This window comes from Fringilla coelebs (assembly GCF_963513975.1).
Source record: "Fringilla coelebs genome assembly, chromosome: 9".
NCBI lineage: Eukaryota > Metazoa > Chordata > Aves > Passeriformes > Fringillidae > Fringilla > Fringilla coelebs.
In genome coordinates this window covers 5,096,904-5,120,008 of record NC_140067.1, presented here as the reverse complement: position 1 = coordinate 5,120,008, position 23,105 = coordinate 5,096,904, and the positions used below count along the sequence as shown (strand labels likewise).

Sequence of the window (23,105 nt, the reverse complement as noted above, 5' to 3'; positions counted from 1 at the left end):
CAAGGATGTGGCTGTATGGGAACTCTGCAAATGCTTCATTAAGGGAAATGCTGTAGAAATAGAAGTGGCACTGCTTTCTGTAGGTTTGATGGTGGCATGCCAAATCACTGCGTGGGGGACACTGGGCTGGGTGTAAGCATCATCCCTGCCTCCAGGCAGTAATTTGGTGACACCATGGCGTTGGGGGGGAGCCGAGGGCACGAGCTGGTGAAACTTGGAGCGGTACCTGAGATCCGAGTGCGCCAAGTTGAGCTGGCCCACGTGCAGCAGCCTCTCCCGGGACAGCGCGTGGTCTCGCACCAGGGAGTTCCCCGTGTGCAGGAACAGGCCCTGCCTGCACACAGGCACCGAGCTACTCGGCATCTCCATGTCCATCATGTTCTTCTTCTCAGAGATCAAATTGCAGTGACTGTAGCCACCGTTCACTGTCAAAAAAATAAGCAAAAAAAAGACAAGGTTTTGACTAAGAACACTCTCCACTGACAACTTTGTAAACTCATTTTGGATTTGCTTGCAAAATTCTCGTATTTACAACGAGGCAGTGGAAATGAAAGGTTTCACAAGGAAACAAAAATTAATTGCCAAGGAATTTGGATCTGGGGTTGTTTAATTCTCACTGTACAAAAATGAAACATCTTCTGGCCTACACAGTCAGTTGTATTCGGTGGGTTTGGACTGAGGTCTTTAACATCACTTTGGATGCCTTTCAGCTTATAGTGGGCCTTTCTGACTATCAGCTCTGCTCTACTTGTAACCATGACATAAATTATCATTATATCCTCTGGAGTCTACAGCTCCATCAGGCTTTATTCCATTCCTATTCTGGCTTTATCGCATCATAATTTAACTCACTTCAGGGGCAATACCTACCTTAGCAGGACTTCTGACTGTTAACTGGGGTAGATGAATCACATTTGAAGGGTATCTAAATACACTGTTGAACACTGTGAATAAGTTTTTAAAGGCCACACCACCAAGAGAAGATGGTAAATCAATCATATTACAATACCCAATTCACAGTTCCTCTCTTTCCAACAGCAGAATTACCTGGAATACAGTCAAGATGTATCTTCCCTCCAAAATACTGCAGATCCTTTTTAAGTGTTTAAGATTTATATTGGACTTGTAATAAAACACTTTCATTCCACAAATGACACGAGTCTGAAATTCATTAGGGCTTTCTAAATATGCACTTCAATAATTTTATCATATTATCAAAACACAGAAACTTGAAGCTTCCACCAAAGCTCAGCAATACCAACTGTAGCACACACTGATACCTGTTTGTGTGAAGACAGAGATTTCCTAGAATAACATGAACACTATCCCTGTGCTGTCAAAAATAATTATCTTCTCTTGTAGCTGTCAAATCAGAGAACATTTTCGCTCCCTGCAAAGGAACAGAACGCTTATGCTAAATCCATGAAATCCTCCGTTTCAGCCAATCCGTTTGCCTTCACAAAGTACCTTACAGATTAATTAGTAAGAGCTAAAAATTTCTTGCACAACAGTGCCCTGAGTGCAGTTACACTTGCACCATGGCCCCTGAAATGTGCTTGCCACATGTGAGCTGGAACAACGGTGGACAAGGAACAACACCAGCAGCTCATGGGTTTTTTCCCCCAAAGAAACTAAAAAAAGAACTGTGAGATTATCTCCGAACACAGAGAACCCAAGTGTTCAAGTGTCCAAGCACATGTGAAAGCGAATTCATAACCTCTGAAATAAAGGGAAAAAATCCACTTTACACCACTTTAACTGAGAACAGAATCTGGCCCTTTGACAACTGGCTGTTCTATACAATATTAATATCACTGGCTGGCACACATAAGATTTAAGCACTTTCCATGCCTGGAACCAGATCTCTTCTTTCACTGGTATCGAGGGGCCTTTAACCTACATTCTGTAACTCACCAGTAACAGATGAAAAGAGCACACACTCCCTTGCCTTCGACCAGAGGGTTTACCCTGCTTGCACTATACCATAGCCGTTCCATAAATCCATATTAAAAAACTAATCCTAATTTACAGAGAGTAAATCTAATAAAAGCAGAATGGTTTCCAGAAGGATCTCATGGAAGTGGAATCCATCAAGGTAACTTTTCTCTTTTTGTGTCCTGAAGTTTTGATTTATATCTTCACATTTAAGTGTTCACAAGGGAACGGAAGGAGTTGATACCGTAGTGTGCAAAGGCTGCAATCAGGCAATTCCTTCCACATGAGTAATCAAGTTAGTTCAATTTTGGGTATCTTGCTTCTTTCATTTTGGGGTAACTGACTTTGGGGGTGTTTTTTTCTTGATTTATGCCATTTTAAGTCACACGACAATTGATCCCATGGACTGTGGTGAGGATACACACCTCGGAAAGGACAGCTCACACTGGCCAGGACCTGTAGGGTCAGCCCTATATTTCTTGTTATGGGTAAATTTTCCTAGAATAAAACAGAACATTTCCTTACACAAAGCCAAACCTGTCTGTCCAACAATGAGATCAACATTTAAAACACCCCTAATAAAGGGCAATAACTCTTTTTCTTCCCTTGGGAACACCTTGTTTACCATTCAGGAAGGCTTCAACCCTTACTGACAAAATTAGCTATTAAGGCTAAGAAGATAAGAGCAAGAAAACTTACCAAAAGGGTAATTATTCAACAATAAACGCATGCTGCAGTGCTTTGGAGTTTACCTAATTAAGACCAATGAACAAATAACTGAAAGATGTCTAAATGAAATGACTCACATTTGAAATAGAGACAGATTTGAAATATTTGCCTAACATACTAGATATCCCCAGAGACTTGTGGGTTTTGCGGCAAAGACCAAACTAGGTCATTTGCCTTTTTTTTCTTACTGCTTATTCTCTTTAATTACTTCTTGTTAAAAAAAAAAAAAATTGCCATTCTTGGTTTTGTTTGGATGTGATGTCCAAAATTTACCACGACAACATTGAGAAATGGAACGCCGTTACTGGCAGCTGGATGAGTCACGTGAGACGAGTGAAAGACCAAACAGTACCAGATTTTCTCAAACAAGTGAAAATCATCCACGATGGAAGAGGCCACCACATCCCTCCACTGAGAGGAAATTATTAACTCAAAAGCTGCCAATACAACAAAGCCATGGGAGAGAAGGTGCCATACCCACACTCAGCAGGGCATTCCATAAAACAAGTCCTGAATAATCCACAGCCCTGAATGTTTGGGGTGCCTGCCACAACTCCTACACAGTCAGTAATTTAAGGCCATGCAGAGAGATGCACAGCACTGCACTGCTGACTGAAAGCTCTAATGAACGAACTGAGTGCTTCAAAACACAGAATCTTCAAAGTGATTCATGAAATAGGCCATTTTTGACATTTTCAACAATGACAACAAAATCAACACTTTGCCAAAGTTTTTTATGCTTGTCATGCCATTCTCTATGGTGAATGGGAGGAATTGTCTTAATCCTATGACCCCAAGCCTTAAGGGCAGAAAAGTAGCAAAGGAAAAGAAAGCAAAGGATGGGAAGTAGACACTAGAGATGTTCTTACACCCCTTACAAGGCAGGCCCAACTGTGTGACTGTGGAGACAGATTTTCCATGCCTTGTGGAAAAAACATGGCTTCTCCTTTGTTTCAGTGAATCACTATTAGCAGGGATATGAGTTTGGGGTCTAAATTTTTCTATAATGGACACAAGAGAAGGAAAAAAATTTTAGAAGTAGCTGGACTGATTAGCCACAGATGCCACTACAGTCTTAGCAAGCTTTACCCAAGTATTTTCAGGTTTTTCAGTATTTATCCAGGTATTTTCAGTTAGATCTTCGAACAAGGCCTCCTACACAAGGACTTCCAGATCCAAAAAGAAGGAATGCTCAGATTTTTTTCTTGCCTAGTTTCTTCACAGTCATTTGCACCATCTCATGCACAACAAACCTTTAGGCATTTGGGCTTTTCACTCCTTCACAGAGGAAAGTCCTGCACTCTGAGTCTCTTTTGTTGCTGTTTGCCTTTCCTGAGGACTGAAATGGTTAACAGTAGCAGCACTAAATTTTCACTGCTGCATTCAAGAGTTCCTATGTCAAAGAGGAACAAAGCAGCACACAACACACCCTATGCTCACTCTGGATCTCTGTATCAGTTACAACCTGTTCACATTTTAAGGTCTGTTTCTTACAGCTGATGGAGACACGGCTTCATTTATTTATAATACTTGTACACTACCTTAATAAAAACACAGCGAGGGCCAAAACATTCTTTATCACCAAGCAGGCCATACTATACAGTGAGCGTCAGCTGAAGACCAAAATTGTCCTATACTGGTGTTCAAAACCAGGGGTAGCAGATACTTTGCCTATTTCCAAATAGATACAGATGACAACAATCTATAAAGATTAGGATTAAAACCAATAGCACTGAATAAGATTAGAATAAAAAAGAAGGGTCTCTTTCCTCCAAGTTTTTATGAACCATGCAATAAAATCCTACAACAGAAATACTTATTTCTTTGCTTTCACATTGATGTATGAGTGAAGACAGAAGGGCTAAGGAAACCCTTGTAAACTAAAACAACCCAGATAGAGAAATAATTTGTCGAGTATCAATCTTGAAAACTCATGGAAGATAAATACAAGCCATGTGTGTCTTTCTAGTAAATTCTGGACCCTAAGTGTTGGCTACATCCATATTTGTTATTTCATGTTCAATTTATTTTTAAAACTAGTTATTTGGATTGCATTATATTTCTGTTCTGGGGAATTTATTTTTGCAGACTACACACAGTATTTTAGGAGAGTGAATGTGTATGGTCGGCACTACCGAATAAAGCAACGTGGTTAATTTTATATCAGTCCAGCTTAACACAATTTCAAAACAGTTCAGTAGTTTATAGATCTGTAACCTTTTCACTTTCAAGAATGTGAATTGATTTGGCTCCCATATTTGACTTTATCATGGTATTTTAAAGGCAGCAAAGAACACATTAATAATCTACTACATCTTTCATTGCTAAACCAGCTGCAATGTTACAAAGTTTAGATTTCCATCTGAGACCTGCACAACACTTTTTCAACTTAGCAAGTACAGCCAAGATTCAGGAAAACACATGCCATGAGCTTTAGTTCCAGTGACTTCACAGCCTCAGCTGATGCTCTCAGTTAGACTCTACAAGTGTAAGGACAGAACTGTTTTAGCCAATAGTGAATAGATTCTCAAAAAAAAAAGAGAAATACACTGTCTACTATCAAAAGAAGCCTTTCCCTACAAGTAGGTTTGAAACTCAACATTCTTGGCTTCTATTTGGATCTCAGACGTTTAAATTATACACCCAAACAGAGGTAAAAGCAGACTGAAAATGACCATTGGCTTCTTTTGTAATAATTAGACAAAACCTTTCATAACTGGATGAAACACAGGTCTTGTCACTACATTCATTGTTACAGAGTCTCTTAGGCTTGGAATCACCCTTTTCCTGTTGCCAGGCAATTTGGAAAATATTGTTCTCAGCACATCTGGCCTTTTTTGTGGTCAGTTATCTTTCCTCACTACTTGGATTTTAGTAACAGGGGGAAAAGACGTTAAAAAATAAATGTTTTAGGAAAAAATTAAGCTCAATAAACATTTTAATTAAAAGGAAATCCCCAAACCCTCCTAATGGGCACTTGGAGAATATAAGCTCAATATAATGAAATTTGATGTGCTATTTTTTTTTAAGAAGACCATGTTTGGAATAGGTTCAGTTCTCAGTATTTCTGATAGGTAGGATATTCACACCCCCCAAATAAATGCCATTGTGGTTTTGGTGTAAGCTTTAGGACAACTATACACTGTTTAGGGTTATGCAGACTCTCACCTGCCCTTGGCCCCCTTGGTTTGTCTTTTTTGCTGCTCTAAAAGGACACACCAGGGTTTTCACAGCACCCTGTCATTAGACAGAGCCTGTAGGCTGAAAGAAATCCAGCTTCTCTTTCAAGACAGAAGTTCACACATTCTGAGATGAGGTACTTTAGTTGTTCCCCTTTTAAAGATGCTTTCATAATTGACTGTGTGATTCCATTGGGAATCAGGATCTTTCCATACATGCAGAGAATAAGAAAATCTATTCATTTTCTTCTGTCCTCTATGTCATTTAATTCCCCCAAAGCCAGAGCATGCCTACTATGAACTGCATGTGGGATATTGCTTTCCCATTTACTTACTAAGCCCTGAACTTTTAAACTCCCAGATCTCCACTCCCCTCTATTTTCCTTAGCCCATTTAGTCTCTCTTTTCCATGGAAGTTCTAGCCAGCAGACCATGTAAAGACTCCACAGGGGTATGGGCTCTCCCAAACATTTGAAACACAAGGATGTGCAGAGAATGAAAGCTGGGGTTTTGCCATATGGCACCTTGCATATGTCTTATATAAACATACTCCAAGAAGGAATTTCATGTCTGCCTGGCTCAGCAGTACACTAAATACATTTGAAAGGAAAAAAAACCAACACAACAAAAAATATTTCCATCAAGTTGGGCTCAATTTTTTTAGGAGCCCAAAGTGTCACTAAGTCAGTAAGAGCCACAAAGACAGAATCACTGTAGAGCACCTGGGATTACACAGGAAAATAAACTTTGAGAAATGGTGGAAAGTGGTAACTAGAAAGCATTTTGTTCTTTTCAATGCAAGCTGGGTGGAGGAAAAGGTCTGGTGGGACGTGGATGCACATTTAGTCTTGTGGGTGTAATTCTGATACATACATTTTGAAACCAGTCTACTCACAGGCAAAAGAGACAGAAAATCAGTCACAAAAGGAATCAAAATGCACTGGAGTCTACAAAGAACTTGCCATGTTGCTATGTGATAGGAATGCTCCAAAATATACAGGGAATACAATGGAGGGGAGTTAGTAAACCTGCACATCACTGCCAGCTATGGGTTGTCTCCCATTTGCTGGTCCTCCCCAGAAGTGTGAATTAGGCTCCTTTCCTGTGAGATGCGTCAAGAGTCTCTCCTTTCCACTGCTATCTTTGCTTCAAGCTCACTTGTTGCAAGAGCTTCCACACATTATTTTTGGGTTCTTTAGGTATCAGGGATGAAATGCTACAGCCAAAATGCATTTGGTCGCTGAAGATTACACATTCTCCAAAAACACTTGGATTGGCTCCTCCATGCTCTTATAAAAAAGGAGACATCCTCATACACAGCCTCCATCCAGACTCACTGCAGACCTCTCACACTTAACAAGCAACCCACATCCCCTAGCAACATCTTTGTACTCTTACACAGAATAATTTTTTACAATGAAAACTCGAATTGCTACCATGTAAGAGGCAAACACTCCACCTACACCATCTCCTTGATCATTTAACACTTGATACCTAATACAGTAATGGCCTCTTTGCAGCTTACAATTAACACTGCCAGAAAGAAAATTCAAGACAAACAAACAGTTTCCACAACATATGCTGAAAAGAGCAGCAGCCTACCCCTGCTACTTTTCATTTGCTGTTTTCATTGTTTGACATTTCTTTCTGCCAGGATTTTGGCATTATTTCATGGCTTGATTTGAAATATATTTAACATCAAGTGATTTGCAATGTCGTTTTCTATTTTACCAGAACTATGCTTGGGACTAATTCTACTCAAATTGAATTTACCCTTCTGCACTCAGTGCCAATGAATGGGCCTCTTGCAGACTCTCCTCTGACTGCAGTTTTAGGGCTGCAGACATATGTAGTGCCTGTTAAACACACAACTTAATGCACCACCAGAAAGCATAGACTGCTGAAGGACAGTGTCAAACATTTGAGTTCTTGGTGCAATCAATACCTGTATGCCATGTAACACAGAAAAAAAACCTCTACTCTGTGACTTAAATGTAACTAGTTCAGATGTCTATCCAAAATGGGGAAGCTTCAGACAACAGCTGGGAGGACTGAACATCCTGATTGTATCTATCTCTTCCAAATGTCATATTCTGGGGGTAACCAAGGCACCCCCACCAGCACCTGCTCTGCTGTGGGGTTTTTTAGCAGTCTGTGGAACAGGGTAAGAACAAGGCTATTGTGGAAGCTGCTGTGAAGAGGTGAAGGCACAGAGAAGAAGAAAAGCAGAGACAGGAGGATGAAGAAAAATTAAAGAGTACACAGAATGCTATAAAAAGGGAAAATATTCTCATTGAAGGGTGCTGTCTTATATGAACACTGAGTAAACAACAATGAGAAGTTTAGCTCCTGCTAGAAGGCCTCTGTGAATCTTCCAGTGATGACAGTGGGCAGTTGCTATGGATTAGGAGGTATGTGGAGTACTCTCTGTTTTTATTTAGCAATGCTGCCTTCCATAAACTGGGTCTGCACTTTCCACACAAGCCCTGTGAACAAGGTATCTCAGGGATTACATGAAGCTGGATATGCCAGTGAAGAAACGGATACAGAACAATCACTGTAGCCATGAGAAACCCTTTGCCCTAACAAACACATTATGCAATCATGCAAAACAGGGCTGAAGGAGTCTTCAGAACATGATTTACTCTGTCCCGTGTCCCCACAGCACAATCCAGCCTCACAAACTTAAGGGGGTGTTTGACCAATCTACCTCACAGCAATTCCCCAGCACTTCCAGCAAACTATTCAGTCATTTCACTTGACTTAGAAATTCTTTTCTTTATGTCTAACTTAAAAGCCCCTTAGCACAATTTAGTCTGTTACATATTGTCCTGTCCAAACTGGACACGGAGAGGAGTCTGTTCTCTTGCCCTCCATAGCAACCTTTTATGTTTTTGCAGGCTGTCTCCACTCAGTCTTCTCTCGCCAGTGTTACACAGCTCTCATTATTCAAGTTTTTTTTCTCATAAATCACGTTTTCCAGAGCTCTGATCTCTTCCCTCTGTCTCTCTTCTGAACTGTCTCCAGCAGTCCTTTTTCTGTACTTTACACACCTTTTTTCTCCACACTTTTCACTATCAGATCCTGTTCTTTGCAGCTGGTAGCAGATAGAGACTTCATTCCCTGAGAGCCAGCAGCAGATCCAGCAGTTAAATCTTATCTGGATTAATTTATCTTTTTTCTTGGGTAAAACAGAGAATAACGAGATTAATGAACCTTTGACATGATTCAATTTTGCTGTTGGTTTTTACTGGTGCATCAAACTGCCCTCTGAAAAATGCCTTGAAAGCCCAGAATGGAACTTAGCAAATACACACATGCAGAGGTAAAGGTTGCTTGTGTGAATTAGCACAACTTAGCAGCATAAAACACTAAACAAAACCTCTCAGGAACATGCACATATTTGCACAACGCCCAGACTCTGGCATTAGAGAAGTCTCAAAACTCTAATTAGGGCTGACTCTTCAGATGTACAGCACCTTTTCTGCTGACCGTCCTTGCCATCAAGAATACGTGAAAGGCATGAAGTCATTCTAGCATGCTGATCCAACCCATCCCATGGAACTGAGAGTAATTCATTAATCATATTGTCTCTGAGCCCAGTTCTGCTCCTGTCTGGTTGTCAGTCAGGAGTCTCTGCCACAGGCAGTGAAATGAACAGCAGTACAAAACTAGTAAAAGCAAGATCAGAGTTAGGAAGTCTTCCAGAACTGCATATCCAAAGATGCACACAGAATTCTGACATCTGCATTTTAATCTCAATTAGAGATACAAGGAGTGCAGCCAGGAACTCAGTAAATACTGTTGCTAACCAAAGTGAGAGGAGAGCCATGGACAGAACAAACTTCTACTCGGACTAGATTTGAGGGTCACGGAGGAAGTTCAGCTTGTTACAAGTCTGGGCAAACACTCCATTCCTCTCCTTTCCTCTTTACCATCACCTTAGCACACTGCTAACCTTGATCATTTGCATTTTTATGTGACTTTGGTGCTGGGAAAAAAAGGCCAGTTAAGAGCAATGGAGATGAAAATGTTCACTGCACACAGTGTGGCCAAAGGTGTGTGAGGTTCCCTAAATGTCAGGACCAAATGTTTAGAAGAACTATTTCTAAGTGGGAAACAGACCTCGAGGGTGAAGTTACTGAGTTTGTGAATATCAAGCATAGCACTGGAATGGAGTGAAACTTCCAAAGACCACACAGTTTACAGGCTGAGCCCAGAAAGTATGCCACTGTGCCTGGTGCATTGTATTTCCTCTGGGATATCTCCATCTAGTTTAACCACACACTATTGGATCCTGAGTGCATCTTTTAACAAGACATCAAATCTCATAGTGGAATCTTTAAATGATGGAGAATTGCTTCAGTAGCAGTTTGTTCCATGGCTCTCAGCATGAATTTTAAATAGCTTCAGCTTGTTTGACTTCAGTTCAGACATTGGGTCTCACATTATGACTTTGTGTGCTAGCTGAAAACACTTGACATACTTGGTCTTCTCTCCCTCTGTACATAACTTCAGCCTTGGTTCCTACCTTCACTGATTAACTGTCTCCTTTCTCCATTTTCTCACACCACAGTATATTCTCCAGATCATTAATCGTTTGTGTGAATCTTCTCCTTAACACAGCCAGTTTTCCAAGGAACCTTGTTAAATTGTCAACACTAGAACAGCACAGCACTAGAATCAATAACATAAGACAGCAGCATTGTTTTGCTACTTCTGCTTAATATGTGCCTAAACACAACTTTACGAATTCTAATGGTCTTTTAACGGGTCCTTTAGAAGATCTTTAAGAGGTCCTTTAAGACTCTCAGCGTTTTCAGGAAGGGAGAAGGATGGTTATTCTGGTTTTGTGTGTGCGTGACTTTAATACAAGTGTCTGCTAAGAAACAGAATAAAGTCACCAAATTATACTACTGTGCCTCCGAAGTTAATGACCCAGAATGAGTTCTGCTGTCGATGGGCCTAACTCAATAGGCACCACTGAAAACAATGGAGTCCCCTAGTGTGTGACCAAAAAAGAAATAACAACTTTTTAAGGAATGTAGCAACTGCAGAAGCTCAGTAACCACTTATGAAACTGGGGGGCGGGTGGGGGGGAAAACAGCTATTTGAATTTTTTGTTTACAGGCAAAAAGAGCTCCAGCAATAGATTCAGTGAGTGTGAGGTTTCTGTTATTTTAATTAAGCCTTTCTTAAGTTTGCCTTGTTTGGTTTAGCACTAGTTTTACAGAATAGATCTAAACCCTATGGCTAGGTTGCAAAAAAAAAAAAAAAAAAAAAAAAGCAGAGAGGGAGTAACTAAAGCCATTTAAAAAATAAAGGAGCTGGAAGCTGAATGTGTGTGTCATCTGAGCCCCATGCTAAGCCATGGCCTTTTACAGCTAAAATGATTGCTGACTGAACAGACTACAGCTCACAAAAATCCCTACTTACCTGGCAGAAATCCATGTGATCCTGAGCACGCTGACTAAGAAATTAGCTGAGATTAAGGGGGAGGAATGCAACCTCTGGAAGTTCCCAAAAAGAGAAAACCAAGAATTTTTTCCTTCTCGTTGTCAGCAAGTCAGCAAGAGGGGAAGCATGAGAAGCACACAGCTCCAAAATCACTCCTTGTGATATGACAGAAGCAAGTCTCATGCATTATTTGCACTGCAAATCATCAGCAGTAGCTTTCCAGTAAGCAAAGCAAGGAAGGAAGACATGAGCAACAGCCAAGCTGGGGCTCCTCACAGCATGCTGCAGGGATGTCTAAGCTGGTGGGACTTGCTCCCAAGTCCTGGTGCTGCAGGAGGGATCCAAGCCTGTCTCCAGTGGCTGTTATCAGCCTGGGCTAGGCTGGCACAACTGCTCTCAGCGTGGTTCACAGGCCAGCCCAGGTCAGGCTCTGCACTGTCAGCCACAGGCACTTTCACAGGGGTGATGCTTAGAAAGCACAAAACTCTACTGAACCAGCTCTTGTGCTGCAGAAACCAATCTCACACAAGGAAGAGTGGCTTCCCAAAGCTCAAGCCTACATGCCCTGTACGTCAGTGCATTTCCCTCTTCTCAGTTAGTGTAGAAAAGCAAAGTATCCTGTTTCTGTGAAACTGAACCCCAGCCACGTGTATACAGCTAATGACTGGTTACACCACCCATAATGAAGAGTCACGTTTTGCTAACTGCATAGAAAATAAACAAGCTAAAAGAGAAAACAATTACTGGCTTTGGTGGGGATCTCTCTTGACCTTCCTTCTGGACTCAGACCCTTGATGACTGCTATGCACTACAGTCCCACGGAGCACCTGCTTCAGGTTTGCTTTCCCTTTAAAGCCATTGCTATTTCTGCACTCTCTGCTGCAGAACATCCATCCAGCAGAGGCCAGAGCACTGGAACTACTGTGGTCTGCTCAGGACATTCCATGGCCTCTCTACTCTCACCTGACTGAAGTGCAGTCACCTTGAAGGACCTATGCCCAGCTTTTGCTTCTGAGGCACAGGTAGTGTTTGTCCAAAGCACACAGACACGTTATGGCAGAGGTGTGAGGGAACCTTGTGCCCTCCTTCCCCTCAGCACCAGAGAGGGGACAATTCTTTGTATGTTCAGTGAGAAATTTCTACACCATATCCTGTTATTTATTCATTAATACTGTCAAAGCACAAAGGATTATAATGCCATTGCAGTTTACTCTGCACAGGAAAGACCAAAAATGCGGCTCCTGCCTCAGAAAGCTCCAGTTTAAGAGACTGACAGATGCAGGCAGCAGAGCACAAGGGAATGGTGAGGCAGGGCCACTAAGCAATGGCCTGGGCACAACTGTAGCTAAAGGTGTCTTCATGTTTTGTCTGCATCATGGGCCAAACACAGCACATCCAACCTCTCCAAGCACAGGAGACAATGGTGGGCTCAGGACTGGCAGGGAGGACCAGCAGTTAATGGCTGGCAGGACAGAAAGTAGGAAAGGGACCTTGAGAAGAGGCAGGGAGAGATCACACACACCCCCCATGGTCTGCCCCTACAGCAGAGAACCTCTCACACTTCCCCTCAGAGCTGTCAGTGAAGACAGAAAATAAGTTCTGCCTAAACATTCTACTGGGCAGTGATCTGTTTCTCTGCAGTCTAAGGCAAGGCCAGTGCCACAGCAAGGTCTCCAGAGGTGACACGGTGGCCTGCACAACCCTGCCTGGAGGGGGGGGAAGGAAAAAAAAAAGGAAAAAAGAGAGAAAGAGGGACTTACACTGACAAGTGGGTGGTGGGGATAATGACCCCAGTCAGAGTTCTTGTGTTCTTATAAAAAAGTCTCGACAAACCCCAGCATCTGGTAGTTCAGCTGTGGGTTTCAACTGTTTATTTTCCTATTCCAGTGCTCTCATCCCCGTGCATTGCCTGTGCCTGGCCCTGTTACAAGCATTCCAAGCTACAGAGCATAACTGAAAGAATAAAAACCCCAGGCTCAGCATCAGGCACATGCAGAAACAAACAAAACTGCTTACATCCTTCCTTACATTGATGAGGACACAGGCAATAATCCCCCAACACCGGTCAGAGGCAAGTGCAGACGAGGAGGGTCAGCCTCAGCAAGCTCCTCTGAACTGGTCGTTGCATACATCAACAGCAGGTTATTCTGCTCTAAGCAGTGGAATCATGACAAACCCTGCCACAGGGAGAAGTTACTCCAGTGAACTGTCCAGAGGATAGATCCTGTTCATTTCTCTCTTAATTTCAAAGAGCTTAGTTTTTTCTCTGTGTCTCTTCACCCTCTTCACCTTCACATTCAATCTGGTATGTAATCTCAATTACCAATCCAAACATAACATAATTATGCTGCTTCTACTGACAACTGTCTGCCTACCAGCACTTTCAAAATTCAGTCTCTGGCATTGCTTAATAGATGGTAAATCATCACAGGCAGCTCCCACCAGCTGCACATCAGTTTGCCTTTTCACTCTTACTTTGAACAGTCCCTGCCAGGAGGTCTTCATAACATAAGCTCCACCTCTGATTTGGACCCTCACTCCACTTCCACTCCACTCCACTCCACTTCCAGGCCTTTCTGCAGACTATACCTAAGGCCTTTGTCATGTACCTGCACTGTTAGAAGATCCACCCAGCTTCCCTTACCCTATTTTTCTAATACATCTTCTCATATGAGCTTTATTCATGCAATATTCCCTTACTGATAATCATCCAGACTAGTGCAGGAAAGAACACACAGTGACAGTAAGGTGAAACCATGCAAGATGGGGAAAGGCTGATGAAGGGAGTTGTGATAAGAACAAGCCTATGAGCTGTGATTAAAAGCCACAGGCACTACAGGGGACCCTGGAGCTGTGTGTTCTTAGCCAAGATTTCTCTCTTGCCTTCTCTCAGAGCTGCACCAGTGCTGAAGGTCTCACCTGATGCCAAGCTCCATCGTGCTGGAGCACCCTTCCACCTGCAATGCACTCCCTTCCCCCTGTTCCAGCTCAGGTCAGAGCCTGCAAAGGAGCAGAGCTCGGTGCCTGAAAGAGAGACAGGAGAGAAGCTGAGGCTCTGCTCTGCTGGGGCAAAGGGAGAGCAGGAAACTTTATCAGCCCCAGAGATGCTGACTTGCTCTGCACTGTCCATGCCAGGCCTGAGGTGGCTGTTAATGTCCCATGCGAAGGAATTCAACCTTTGAGAGTAATTTTTAACAAATTCTTTTGAGAAATGGCCCATCTTTCAGTCTAGGGAAACCATGTTCTGCATCTAATCACCAAGGCCGCTGGAGCTGCTAACTGTAATTGGTGATAATCACAGGAGAATGTTACTCTGTGACAATTCATTTTCTGTAATTATTACTCTATTCTTCTAAGTTACCTAAATGCTGTGCTTACAGCTACAACAAGAACATTCCAATTGCCAGCTCTCAAATTGTTTTAACTTTGAGAGATGCATAATATTGAAAGCAGATGTACCAACTTGAACCTTTTTTTCTGCAACATACTGTAAATGTTTTTAAAATGTGACTCTGGTACAATGCATGTCAAACAGTTGAATTCAAGGTAAAATGCGCTGCCAAAACCAGAAGACAAATGAAGTTTAAAATCAGTTTTGACAGATAAAATGGAGACACTTTGAAGCCATAAATCAGATGGCCAGTCTCTAGGAAGCCAATAATGAATGTATCTTTTCTCTATATTTATTATCCTGAAGATATACAGAAAAACAGGCTAAACAGCAAAAAGCAAATTTGTACCTCATTGTCTAAAACACTTTACCCAAGTGGCAGTAGAAGTATGAGCCAGTTCATCTCCCAATATTTGCCTGTACTGAAGACAGATGAAAGGCTAATATTTGTACATCTCAGTATTCAGAATCATTGTCTAAAATAAACATTTCAGCCTGATCCACTTTCAAGAAAGCGCAAACCCACATTCACAAACTAGCAGATATCTGGATTATATTTTTTAACATTCATTATGAGCAAATCATTGACTGTTTCAAATAGGGTTTTTTTTGGTGAACTTGAGTTCCAGGAAAGAAAGATCACAAGGAAACAAATTTTGCTTGTAAAACCTTTTTCTACCTTTTGTACAATTTGGTTGCCGACACTGGATCAATCTCTTCACATGTAGAATTATGCATGTAAATAAAATCAAACCAAAACAAAGAAGGCAAAGCAAAATGTTTTCCAAGTTCTGCAGTAGAGTGCTTACAGTGTTTATACAAATAGTAAAGTCTGGCTAAAACAAGCATCTGACAGCTCTGTGCTGCTTTCAGACACATGACTCCTATTTGCCATTTATCCCATGGAGGCAGAACTGGGTGCCCAGGCAGAGCCCCAGTGAAATCCCTGGGGCAATGCATGAATACAGAGTTTTACTTGCACTCATGCCACTGCTAGATTAGATCTCGTGTGCTGAGCACTCCACTCCATGCTCACTCAACACGCTCCTTCTGAAGCCAAACAGATCTTGATATAAACGGTCCTGGAGGAATTAGTTACTAAAGAATACATAATAAACAAAGGCCCAAGAAACTGGCGCACTGAAAAATAACTTTCACCTCCTGGCTTTTTTTTTTTAATTATAAATTATACTCTCAATCTGCTGCCACACATTCTGTTTGTACACCAATGAACTCCCTAAAGAGAGTGAAGTCTCCCAAAATGGATTCCCCAACACTGGTCACTTTTAAGATTCAGCTGGTGCTAGGCCATCTTGTCTATACTGGCTATCAGGAAAAATTCCTTCACCAAAACGGTTGTCAAGCATTGAACAGGATGCCCAGGACAGCACTGGAGTCACCACACCTGGGGAATTTAAAAGCTGTGTAGATGTGGTGCTTAGGGACATGGGTTAATGGTGGACTCAGCAGGGCTGGGTTAAAAATTGGATCTTAAGAAGTCTTTTCCAACCTAAACAATTCTATGATTCTTGGAGCATGCTCTGGCCAAAAATGGTTGGACCAGATGATCCATGATGTTCCTTCCACCCTGGTATTCCATGACTCAAAATGCAGCACCCGATAGTAAACTCAGCAAGATTTAATGAGGAAGTCTCCAAAGACTGCAGGAGAAATAGCTGTCACAGCAGCCTCCTAAACTGTCAAATCAGGAGGGAAAAGACTGGATTTGCACATAAATCCGTCAATATGAATATGCCAATGCAAACATTAGCATGTGGGAATAGCTCATGAATTCAGGACGCTCTGTAGAGATTAATACCACAACAACAATCTAGACATACAGGAAAGTAAGTCTCTCTTCAAATAAGATTGATACTGATTCATGAAAATGGTTCTGCAATTTGTCTCAAATCACTATTCCAAGTTTTACACCATCTGTTAAAAAATAAAATCAGGACTAATCATTAAATCTTAGCAGACTATCTTGGAAATCAAGATTTTGAATTAAAACAGGCAACGTTTTCTTTTAGCTGCTTAAGATCCCAGCACTCCTTTTAAGTGATCTCATGCATTAGTTACTCTAAAGTGCTTTTTATAAACACCCAGCAACACCAGGCAGTGAGGAGCCTTCCACCAGCAGCTGGGTCTAACAAACAGCCATCCCATGCAAAAGGACTTTGCATTCTCCGAAAGGCCATCCATAGCCAGTATCTATTACAATATCTATTATCTCTCCTTGCTTTGGCCCTGACATAGGGTGGTGCTGGTTCTTCTCCCAGCACAGGGCAATGGACATCAGGGATTACCTCAAATCAGTATGCACCATCACTGGCTCTGGTAAATACTGCCAAATTCTCCTAATCTACAGAGATTAGCATTTAAATGGCAGATGCTTGACTTTTAATCCTATCACCCACATCTCTATGTCAATTCCTTTGGAATTCAACAAAACTGCCATGAGGCTTGTGAAAGTTACTACATAAATCATCTGGAAGAGGGGGGAAAACATGCAACACTGGGACAAGCAGAACTTGTTTTCTTAGTGAAACAGCATTTTCTATAGTTTGCGGTAGCACCTTCTCCCGTTCCTTTGGATATTATGTTTAAAATACAGCTAAAATTTCTGTCAATGCCAGGTTTTCCTCTGCAAGTTCTTATCCTACAATTTATGCTATTTTATGGATCACTGAGCTGCTGCTCACAAAACCAGCTCTGAACAATATGCTTTGTAAAATGAAGAGAACACCCAAAGCATCCCATTCATCACAAGATCCTTCACCTTGCCCACACAACACTGCAAGCACATGGGAGCGTGTGGAAGTCAGCAGGGCCCCATTTCATTAGTATCAAAATTAATCACTCTGCAACATGGAAACCTGTTGGTTTAGGCTATTTTATATATACGGCAGTCAAAGGCAAAACTGGGAACAAGAAGTGTTCCCTCTCTAAACACTGTTGCTTAGAAACCCTGTATTTTTAAAACCCTAGCACTCTAAATTCAGCATTGCCTGTCAGGATGGGATTTCAGCACAAAACATGAAGATATTTTGAGGCCAGTTTCCTAATTTGCACTGTGCCATATACAGAGTTCTTTTTCATAGCAATACAGTGACACTATCAATTGGGATAAGGAGACAGGAAAGAGTACTTGTTCATTATTCATATTCATCTTGCCATGAAGTCAATTTTCTTTTGCTAGTGATGTGCAAACAAGCCAGACAAGCCTTAACCTCACACAATGTACAGAATAGGAGACTAAAAAGGATACAAAGGAAAGTTCATTTGAAAAATAACATAAGCATAAAACTTACAATATTAAATAAATAGTAAAATTAACCAAAAATTAACGGCAGTTATTTGTTTAGCTAGAATAAGTAGCTTGAAGTACATCCTCCGTTCTTAGAAAAAACAAATGGCACAAATGTAGCTACACTCTGCTAAATCCTACCTGACAGCTCACAGGATGCTGCTGAAGCACAGACACATCTGTTTGTAGTGTCCTTGTTGTGTTTCATTATCTCCAGCCTGCTGCACTGGTTCCTTGCCTCTTAGATTTTTAAAGTTTAGAAGTTTTCTTATTTAGAAGACCATTCAATTCAAGCAATCTGGGTTGCACTAAGGAAAAAGTGATTTTTGTAAAACTAAACATCGTTTCTCCAAGACAACTGTATTTCTACAGAGATATACAAACATCTGGGGATGAGATTTACCATTGATAATGATTTTTTGTAAAAGAGAAACACGGGACAAAGTTCCCCCTGAAAAACAAGAATGTGAGGCAGAATGAAGAAGTTAATTCTCAGCTCTCAGTGACTTAATCTTCATGTTTTTTATTAGAAACTAATTAGGAACAGTAATTTAAAATACTTAGCAAATCAAATCCGGACCTTGCAGCCAAAACCTTATCTAAAGTCTGTGAGTTTTTTATTCAAGAAACAACAAAATCAGTAAGAACTAAAAGGATTGGGTTTTCATTCTTTGAGTTTTACCTTGACTACACCTATTTTAATTAACCCTATCTTCCCTCAGGCACTACCACCCACCACAGACTTTTGGTCACATCCCAGCAACACTTCAGCCCCTGTAACTCTCTGTGCAGCAGGCCAGGTTGTGCTATACAATATGTACAATACACCATTCCCAGCCCTAAAGGATGCACCGTTCTCACAAGGATAAACTCAGCTCTACCTATAAATGTCCCTTCTCCTCCTAATCCAAAGGGATGGCAAGGCTTGTTGTCTTGCCAGAAAAACATTACGTCTCCAAGCTGACACTGACTATGACCCTGACCCTCTAAGGCATGTTACATCTTGTTCTCCAGCCATCAAGTTTTAATGTCTCTTGTGTAATTCACAGAACAGTGATGCTTGCAGGAGATACCAAAGGCCACGGTTTTATTGCTATGTGACGTACCCTGAAATCAATGGAGGGGCCTCAGCTTAAACAAAACAATACTCTTTTACATGGACTTTATGGGGTTTAGCACAGGGGATCTTACTTTACATGAGAGTAGAGTGTGCCACAGACATTTCTGAGCATTTCACTGCTAAAAGTTTCCTAATGATTCTCCACTGAAATGCTGGTGTTTACAGGAACAGAACAATGCAAAAAATAAATTTGCAAGACAAAGTCTGTCTTCCTTCTGCTGCAACAACAGTCATCACCACTGTGGGGTTTTAGCTCTCTCTCTCTCTACTGGTGAAGTGCTTGAGACCTCTCTGTTGGTTCCTAAATAGGGATATTGCAAAATAAATTTACAATCAGTCAAGGCAGTCCTTAAATATTATCAGGCTATTTTTCTGAGAAAGGTCAGTTGAGTTATCTGACTATAATCTTTTTGTTAAGATTGCAGATTAGCTCAGTGACCAGAATAAGGGTTTGTGTAATGATTGCCTTTTATTGAAAGCAAGTAGCAACAATGGACTCATATATAAATGTAGCAAAATGCAAAATAAAAAGAACTCATTGTGCCAAAAATTACTTACTTTTCCTTAGGTTTTCATCCTGCCAGCTTTTTAGTAGCTTGGAAAAGTCTGAAGATTTATTTTTTTATTAACTCAGCTGAAGTTTAACAGAGACTAAGTTTTTTTAACACAGTCAAATTTTCTTGAAAAGATACTTTATGTGGAGAAAAACAATTGCTAATTCCCTAATATTTTAAAAATCTTCAAACCCACTCAATTCTTTGCCAAAGTCAATGGAGCCAGAATTTCCTCAGATGCATCCGTACTGTCGCTGTCCTAACTCATGCTTTGAACTTGACAGGACTTGCAAGCACATCAACACTGAACAGTCAGGTCTGGTGGGAAATTGAAGTCTCAGGCACCAGCAAGTGATTCTGACACCCAGCAAGCTCCACATTCCACTGCTATTGGTGCCTTCTGGATGGTCCTGGATGGAATTAGTGTTATTGGATGGTAGGAAACCAATTCTTGACCTAAACAGCAGACAGAGGCCCTGCTCATACAAAGTACGTGCCCATAAAAGCACAATTAAGTACTATTTTCAAAAATTAGCTTTTAAACAACAACTACTAACTGCAATTCTGGAAGAGTGTGCTCCTTTACACGAAGAAACAAAACTACTGTAGGATTGCTTTAATTCATGATATTTCCTCTCTCTCGGTGAACTACGCCCAACAGAACAAGGAAACCAAAATGCATCACAGGCTGTTCAAACTGCAAGTTGTGTAAATGTGACTGTGCAGTACAAACTCCAGCATAGACAGATTCCAGCAACATGAAATAAACTGCACAAATTCCTCTAAGTTTTACTGCATCATCTCAATGCAGAGAACACTCGTATATGCCAATTAACAAAAATGACAGACAGGACTGTTATGTTTTCAGGGGTTAATAGAACTCATCTTCCATATAATTCATATATTTTACTATCCTTTCAACAATGGCCCTTTACTGTCTGAATCTTTCAGGCTTCTCTATCAATACTTCCATCAACACCTCCATCACAGCTGATGTATTCTACTGTTGTTTTCTAAGGACACCTTAATTAAGGTAATGTTAGGACACTTTTAGCTTTTCCTTCAACAGTATATGATTTATCTTAAAAGGCTGTGCTGCCTATGTCTACTTGAAGGCCTGGAAAGTGGATGGTCCTTGGATTAGAGCAAAGACTGAAACACTGGAGCTGATAATTCACATTTTAGATGGCCCTCAGGCAAGTCATTGAGTCCACCCTGCAATTTATGGCTTTCTAGTAAAATGGGAGGAACAGCATTTCTGTATCTCATGGGGATACTAACAAAATAAATCTGTTAAGGACCGAGAGATACCGGAGTTCTGCAGGACCATACAATCACCCTACACAGAGAAGTTACTGTCAAAACACTGCTGTCTGGCCACCCCCATTTCAATGCTTTACATATTTGCTGGCAAGTCCTAATATGAAGCCTTCACCAAAAGTATCTTAAAATATAGCCAGAGAGCACACAGGGGATTGTATGATCTTTGTCAGGAAGAAGTCAGAATAATTCAAACAGGCTCCAGAATTGCAGAGACATATATATTTTGGGATACTCACTGGAGCTGAGCCTGAACTCTAAACCTCCTAAGCCTTTGCTGTCACTGCCAGACAGGAGGAACCTTCATGGTTAATTTTAGAGCACAGGAAAGGATCTTCAGAAGGAATCATCAATGCAAGTGTACCTCACAGACATGCCTCCTATAACAAATCCACTGGTGCAGAGGGAAAGGGAGAAAGAAAGCTTTTTTGAGTAGGCTGCTACACCTTTTACAATCTGTCTTCATTTCTGGCAAATTAGCTCAGACTGCACTGAAAGGCCCATTCCCCAACAGATCACCCACTAGAGAAAGGACAGGTAGCCAGAGTCTTGCCAGAGCACATTTCAGTGAGGCTTTCTGGGGCAAGTAAGTTGAATTTAGCACTCAGAGGATAGAAAGATTGAAAAATGCTTTATGAGAATTGGGGTTTTGCTGGAAACGAAGTAATAGCTCAAGCCAAGGGGCAGCCAGAAATCAGGCACAATGCAGTTAGCCCAAGGCTCAATCAAATCCGAGATCTGGCTCTATACAAAAGTCTAGCTTAAGAGAATAATTTAACACATTTTCTTGTAGTATCAGATTTCAGTCACTTCCCATTCACCTTCAATTGTGGCCTAGTCACATTTTCACCGTTGCATTGACAGAGAAAAACAACAGAAAGGGACAAAAGCAAGAAAACTAAGAGGAGCCCTGGAGTCCCTGTCACCACTTTCTCCCTCCCTTTCCCCAGCCTGTTTGCTGTTGGGTCATCCCAGCCCTCCCATCCCTCACACCCTTATTTCCAAGGCCTCAAGGCCTGTCATCACCAGGGAGGCAAACTGGCACATCCCTCCCTCCAGCCTGCCTTGGGAATCTGGGATGTTTGCAGTTTCCACATCCATCCCAATGACTGCTGCCAGCAGACCCTCAGAGGAAGCAGGAATGGCTGCAGGATACACCCTGCTCCAAGACCAAGGATATGCCCAGGCTGGGTCTCTCATCATGAAGCTGCCAGCAACCCTTTACTGCTCTGGATTCCAGCTCAGGAGAAAGCCAAACACCTCACTCAAACACAGTCTTTGGCCAGGACTGGGCGTAGAGATCTTCAACATGGCTGACATTGGAGTAGGTGGGAAGAGAGCTTTCAGCAGACTCCAGTCTCCACTGGAGATTTGGCAGTGCTCATGGAACAGAAAGAGCTGAAAGAAAATACTTGCTTAGAAAGGAAGACACCTTTCTTCCCATTTCAGTTCCCTTCCTTCTGCTTCATCCAGTTTAGAGGACTTAGGTGATTTTTGGATCAGCACTGAGTTTCAGATCCTATGTTCTTCTGGACAAACACCGTAAGGAAATCAGCCAATTGAATCAAGAGAACCCAAGGAGAATTCGCTAATTTTTTTCTTCTTTTTGAGCACTCAGGAAAGGAAAAGAAAGATTATTTTTCTGAGGTCAATGCTATAATTTGAGCATGGAAATTAAATTGCCAAATTTTTATGCTACCAGAAATTCTCTCAGGTAGGGTGTTTTCTTCAACAGAACAGCAAGAGCAGTTTTGAATTTCCAAGGAAACTAACAAGGAGATACCAAAATGCTCTGAGAAATCAGAAATAGATGAAGAAAATTAAACTGGCTTTTGTGTTCTTTTGAACTAGAAAAAAAATTACTATATTTAAAGTAAAAAGAAACTCAAAAGATCCAGAATTCCACCACCCTGCAAGGTGGCAAGTTTCTACTTATCAACCACTTCATATAGGCACTTCATATAGTGTCTCATATAGGCACTTTCCTGAAGTAAGTGCAACCTAATTTAAGGTAGCTCTCCTTTCAGAAAAGAGAGCTGAAGTACTTTTCACTGACAAGGAGGTGCTGCAGGGAAAGAGTGTGCATGTGGTTACTCACAAGTGAGCAACTGAC

At 41.4% G+C, this 23,105-nt stretch overlaps 1 protein-coding gene across 1 annotated transcript in view; it reads right to left on the bottom strand.

Moving 5' to 3' along the window:
- Nucleotides 1-23,105, bottom strand: part of GLIS1 (GLIS family zinc finger 1) — a gene marked incomplete at both ends in the record, with an annotated part of 178,830 nt that overhangs the window by 96,482 nt on the left and 59,243 nt on the right. Inside the window, one exon of the mRNA XM_084211060.1 lies at nt 227-425. Within this exon, the coding sequence (XP_084067186.1) occupies nt 227-425 (199 nt within the window). The remainder of the gene's footprint in view (nt 1-226; nt 426-23,105) is intronic.